Source organism: Pagrus major, chromosome 16, assembly GCF_040436345.1.
Source record: "Pagrus major chromosome 16, Pma_NU_1.0".
NCBI lineage: Eukaryota > Metazoa > Chordata > Actinopteri > Spariformes > Sparidae > Pagrus > Pagrus major.
Window position 1 is genome coordinate 23,732,983 of NC_133230.1, and position 6,539 is coordinate 23,739,521.

General features: G+C 42.9%; 2 protein-coding genes across 2 annotated transcripts; one reads left to right on the forward strand and one right to left on the reverse strand.

The window, feature by feature from the left end:
- Nucleotides 1-313: 313 nt before the first annotated feature.
- On the forward strand, nucleotides 314-3,081 carry LOC141010508 (fibrinogen-like protein 1-like protein). Its single transcript, XM_073483492.1, has 3 exons — nucleotides 314-533; nucleotides 668-828; nucleotides 1,720-3,081. The coding sequence occupies exons 2-3, from the start codon at nucleotides 684-686 to the stop codon at nucleotides 2,412-2,414; spliced, it is 840 nt and encodes a 279-aa protein (XP_073339593.1). The 5' UTR covers nucleotides 314-533; nucleotides 668-683; the 3' UTR covers nucleotides 2,415-3,081.
- Nucleotides 3,082-4,669: 1,588 nt separating this feature from the next.
- Nucleotides 4,670-6,320, reverse strand: chrm5a (cholinergic receptor, muscarinic 5a). The gene has a single exon (XM_073484137.1). It carries the CDS (start codon nucleotides 6,245-6,247, stop codon nucleotides 4,670-4,672), a length of 1,578 nt encoding a protein of 525 aa, XP_073340238.1. The 5' UTR covers nucleotides 6,248-6,320.
- Nucleotides 6,321-6,539: the final 219 nt, after the last annotated feature.

A 6,539-nucleotide genomic window follows, 5' to 3' on the forward strand; every position in this document is an offset into this window, starting at 1 on the left:
TTATTTAGATCAAAAACAGAGTGTAATCACCTTCTGTGGGAGAAAACAACACTGATATGTCTCTGTTTTATTAATGCAAACGCAAATCGCACACTTCTGTGGAAATACTGTACTTTACTTCAGGTTAAAGTACAGTTGGGTGAAACAACTGGTGGAAAAATAAGCTGTTGAATCTCCAGCAACACATTTCAGTAAACAATTCGGTCTCATGTGGACTTCAACCTCATTCAGTCCTGAAGTGATTTAAGTAAGTCAGAGATTCTGGGTTTGCCTAGAGCTCATATCTCTCCATTTATCTCACTTGACACAGATAAGTGGAGGGTTGGTGTCATTGTGATGTGAAGCTGAGGTTGAAGTCCAGCTGTGACTGGGACACAGAGAGGATTTAAGTGAACTTTGAATGTGAACTCCGCAGTCGACCGCTTGTGCTTTTCATTCAGTCAGTGGCGACTAATACAACAGGAGTGTGGGGAAAGATTTGGGTACAGAGAACAACATATTTCTGTCACCGTATACATGTGGCTGTACTGACGGTAAGCACGTTGCTTTACATTTCAAGATATCTTCCATTTATGTTTTTCAGCAGAGGTTGTGTGTTCTTTATTAAGTTCACTGAATTTCAAAAGAAGTTTGGCACACTGTTGACTAAACACTGTTGGTTTGGCAGCTGGCAAACGTGAAGGATGAAGTGTTTGAGTGACTGGCTGCCAGCAGTGGCCCTGCTGCTGCTCAGCGTGGCTGCAGTTGACATGAAGCATCTCCAGGCTGAGAACCTGAATATGATTCCTCCAGATGAACATCACTTGGTCCTGAACCGAGGAATGAGAGGTATTAATTTGTGTGCGCTTTCACTTTCAATTTGACTCCTCTTTTTGCTTTGCTCACAGTTCTTGAGGAATGAAATGCACATGACCTGTGTTGAATCCTCCAAACTCAGCCCTGTAATTGCTTTAAAATGCCAAATTGTCTTTATCTTAGATAATCCAATTCTCCTGTGGGTGTGGGTCAGATTCCAGGCTGTAGACTCAAATTGCTCAGTGACTCATCAATGATAAGGGCTTTGAATGAGGTGATTTGTGTATCTTAGTGAGATCTTGTCAGACAAACAGTTGTAAATGTTTTGCAGTTGATCAGGGTTTTACAATGTTTATCTGAGGCATTGAGAAACACTTGCACACCAACATGCTAATTCTGATTTAATTCAATTGACACACAAATTGATCAACAAACAAAATGTATTTCTTAATCAACTTTGGACATAATAAGGCTGGATATATCCAATTTTTCCAGTCTTTGTGCTAAGCTGTCAGTAAAGCAGTAGCAAGCAGTGAACTGTCTCCTAGTTGTTCATATTTAACAGACACACAGAAGAGTAGTATCAGTTAGAGCTGCACAATTATTTGCAATATTATCAAAATCAGACTATGGCTAAGTGCAATAGCCAAATCACATTCTTCCAACCTAAGGGAACATGCTTGTTGGGCACCGGCTAAATATCAAGTCATAATTTTAATTCATTTATTTCAATATCTGTCGAAAACACAATGGTATGTAAACCCTCATTTTACTGCTATGTTAAGTTTTCTAAGTTTTCTCCCAGCCCACCAATCTTTTACTCACCAACAGTCTTTTTATGTTTGGAGGGTAAAGACATGCTAAAGGAAGTCACTGTAATTAACCTTTACTTATTGAAAGCTAATATATTAATTTGATCAACAGTGCTACCCAGAGACTGCCATGAAATGCTGATGACATCTTCAGGCCAGGCCAGAGACGGGGTGTACCTGATCCAACCGCGCGACTCCGCCATCGTGGCCTACTGTGCCATGCAGGAGGGAGGCTGGACCGTGGTGCAGCACATCACCGTCAACAGCAGCGTGAATTTCGATCGTACCTGGGTGGAGTACAAGCTCGGTTTTGGGCATGTAACCAGCGATCACTGGCTTGGGAATGAATACCTTCATCAGCTCACCCGCGGCCCTGGGCGCTATAAACTTGGAGTGAAACTGGTGGACCGAGACGCCATCACCAAGATGGGGGAGTATGATCCAGTCCTGGTGGAGGATGAATCATCAGCATACAGACTGAGGCTGGGGTTGTTCCAGGGCACGGCTGTAGACGCTCTGACACTGGACACAGAGAACTACCTGCATGACAACCAGAGATTCACCACTAAAGACAGAGACAACGACAACTACTTCCAAAACTGTGCGAAGCTGGAGTTTCAAGGGGTGCCGGGAGGAGGGTGGTGGTACGATGCCTGCGCTGGTGCCAACCTCAATCGCAGGAACGTCATCTACTGGCAGAAGGACTGCAACAAGGAGCGGCTGTGCAAGTATGCATGGATGATGGTGAGACCTGCAGACACATTCAAACTGATTCAGAGTGGAGACTGCAAGAAGGATGAGCTATGAGGAGGACAATCTCCTGATTGGTGATAATGAATGACACTGGATTTGGCAGCTACTGAGGGCCAAGAGTTTAGTTTCTTTAGATTTTCTTTGCAACAAACTGGACGTCAAATTCACCACGTTTTATTCAGAAATGCATGGACATGATCACAAAATACTGAAAAGAACAAAAAATGAATCACAAACTTGGAACACAGTATAAAAATGCAGTACGGTTTTAGATCTAGCTTTGTTTCCATCACACACTAACATGAAGCAAAGCGTCTCTTTCATTCCCCAAGTTGCAAGTGCAGATTTCTGGTTCATCACAGTTACAAAAACAGTGTTTCATGACATTTTAGCTCGTGACACATGTAAAATATCTTTTGCCTGTCATCTCCCATTCACTGCTTACAACATTGCACAAACAACATTTTATTTTTGCCACAGTACATTACAAGTTTGCCAGAAATACAATGAAGACATGATGATATATTGATCTAGCAACAGTAATTCAGAGAAAACAAATACTGTATATCAATACTCAAAGAAAACAAAATATCCTGAGGATGAAGAGTAATAAACAGATCAATAATAAACCATGTGTGCTCTTGAATCCTCCACACTTTTCCTATTGTAAACATTGTTTAGCAAGTTTGTCATGTAGTATTAATAAAATGGCTAAGCTTAATTTCTGTAACTTTTGGTGTCATTACTCTGGGCAGAAAATGTATAATGTGTGATGTGAAAAACAATGAAGTTGAATTGATATTCACTCATCTGACAAATGACATTGGCACATGTGAAAAGGCTTTGATTATCATCGAGTTACAATCTTGACTTAGCAAGCAGATTCTGACATCAGGACGACACGTATTAGCCCTTTAAAATAAAATAGCAGTTCCAAAGTGTGCATCCTCAACACAAACACAACACCTACATTTTGGGTGTAAGAGCATCAAGTTGGGGGAGGATCCTGGCGTTTTTTTAAAGGTCCCATATTGTAGAAAGTGAGATTTCCTGTCTCTTTTGATTGCAAACGGTGAAGCACCAAAAGACTCAGAAATGGACACAGCCCATATTCAGAAATTGTGCCTTTAAACTAGCCGACCTCCAACTTCCATAAGATTGTAATGTCATAACCATACAGACACCGCTCTCAACAATAGACCATAATCACACTGTGGCCATTTCCCTCCAACATCACACTCCCAAGCTCAAAGCTCAAATGTTGTACTACTGTGTTTCAAGTTGCAAGTGTTATAAACATAGACATTCTGACAATACTGTAAACGGTAATGTTAGCTAAGAAGTGATTGACTGCCAATGTTAGTTGAAAAATGGCTCAATGTTTCAGTATCCATTCTCTGTACAGTTGCTGATCAAAGGAAATCGGGAAGCAGTGAAATGATATTGATTTATCAGATTCCCTACATTTATACAACTTGCAACATGGAAAAAAAAGCAGCGTAGCATTATCCCAGCATTTGCTACCCTGACCATGACATCAGAGCAAAATGGACGCCATATGAATATGATCTATGTCCTTAGCACAGCCTGGGTTGCAAAAACATCAGCAAAGCTGATGCAGAAACATGGTGGGCGGTGCCTGCTCAGGCATGTTCAGGCCTGTGAGAGCTGACGAATCGGAGAAGACAGGTATTTTTGGCCTTAAAGAGAGAGGCACCGAAACGGACCCTTCAGACAGAGGGCGAATAGAGATGGTGCAACGGGCAGTTTGAGGAAAATGTTGTTTTTTATCCATTAAAGTATGTAACATTTACCAAAAATTAAAGTATGAACCTGGAAATCAGCATAATATGGGACCTTTAATACTATTCAGCCAATAAACAGTGTTAAGTATTAGATCAGGGCAATTTTATCATGGCATCAGAAATATCAAATTGTGCGTCTTGAATACAAATACAGTACAATATGAAATACTCTGTGTTTATTAATGGCATCTCCTGCATAAGAGCATCAGGGGAAAATACAGGTATTTTTAATGTTCAAGAATCTATTTACAGTGTCACTGATTATATTGGGACAGTTTTATAATGTTGTTTCATTTCCAAAGTTGGAGAAGTAATTAACATACACTATAGCAGACCTACTGATTAATGAGCAACACTAGAAATCATACCAGTTCCTTCATATAGTATTTTTTCTATTTTGATATCATCTAATATGTAGAGTTCAGGTTCATAAAGCCAAGATCAATAATACAAACATATAATTTACAGCCATAATCATACACCATCTTAAAAAAAAACAATAGTTCATGTCAGTTTGGAGCTCACCACTGGGTTTTGTCCGTACCAGTATAGTTTCTCCTCGATCCTTTTCTTCTTCCACTGGCAAAGTAAGAGCATACGGAAGGTCTTCTGGAAAGTCTTGTTACAAAGGGCGTAGCACATGGGATTGACGGTGCTGTTGACGTAGCACAGCCAGTAACCTAGATGCCAGAGTGAGAGAGGAATGCAGTCTGAGCAGAAAGTGGAAATGAGCACCATGATGTTATAAGGCGTCCATGTTAGGATGAAGGCCAGCAAGATGGCGCTGAGAGTCTGAGCTGCCTTCCTCTCCTTGATCAGCACCATCCTCTTCCTCTTGGTGATCTGGTTCTTCAGCGTGGCATCTATGGGCTTGGACGTCGACGAGGTGGACGGAACGCTCATGGACTCGGCCGAGGAGAACGTCGAGGACGCCATTTTGGTTTCTCCGTTTTTGCTGTGGTGCTCCACGAGAGCGTCTTTGGCCACAGGCTTGAACTTGTAGGACACACACTTGCTGCCCTTCTGGGAGTTGCTCTTCGGTGGTGTCTGGAAGAAGCTATCCTCGTCATAGCTGCTGAGCTGCTCACTCTCACTGCCCACTCCACTCTTGATGGTCTCACAGGCCTGGTTCCTGAAGGAGGGCTGGAAGCCTCCCGGAGACACGGGTCTGTCCTCATCCTCAGAGGAGGCGTAACTGTTGAAGGTGGTCAGCTGACCAGCTTTGGACCACTCGTCATTGGTGGTGGCTGCTGATTTGGCAGCGTTGCTTCTGCTGGAGGAGGACCAAGAGGCTTGATTCCTGTCATGTGAAGTTGACCTTAATTTACAGCTAAAACAGGATCTGATAATGGTCTTCTGAGGCTGGGTGACCCCAGTGTCTGTGGGATAGTTAATCCCCTGCAGCTCGGCCAGATCTTTGGTCCTCTTCTCCGTCTCCTTGTAGATCCGACAGTACAGGATTGTCATGACTGACACAGGGATGTAAAAGGCAGCAATCGCTGTCCCAAATGTTATCACAGGCTCAGAGAAAAACTGGATCTGGCATTGTCTCTCAGGGACAGTCCTTTTCCCTACAAAGTACTGCCAGCAGAGAATAGGTGGGGCCCACAGGATGAGTGACACCAGCCAGGCCAAACCTATCATGATCCCAGCTCGTTTGGGAGTCCGTTTGGCCCTGTAGGTGAGAGGTCTGGTAATGGAAAAATATCTGTCAAAACTGATCACCAGCAGGTTCATGACGGAGGCGTTACTGGCGACATAGTCCACCGCCAGCCACAGGTCACAGGCGAGGTTCCCTAAGGCCCAGTAGCCCATCAGAATATAAGAGGTATACAGGTTCATGGAGAAAACACCGATGATGAGGTCAGCAGCTGCCAGACTCAGCAGGTAGTAATTATTCACTGTCTTGAGCTGGCTGTTAACTTTGAAGGAGAGCATCACCAGGACATTCCCCACAATGGTGATGAGGCTGACGATAGCCGACACAGTCGCAATGGTGATCACCTCCCAGAGACTGTGAGTGACCAGGTGGATGTCCATTGTAGTGTTCACAGTGGAGTTCAATATGCTGTCTCCTTCCATGGTCGTCTTGTGTTTACTGTCCAACCATGATGAGAGTGTTCAGGTTTGTCATTTTCAGGTTGATCTCCTGGGAAAAAAGAAAGAAAATATTATTCCAGTTCCATTTATAGCCACTAGATGACATCAATTCGGCATGTTGAGCATCACACTTGGCTTCACACTGAGGAGGAAAACAAACAAGCTTATTGTTTTGCTCTCTAAAACTAAATGTAAAACCTGTCCTGGTCAGACATCTTTAACACCTTTATTCACTTAAGCAAATTCTATGTAAAGTTGGTATTGAAGGCATTGT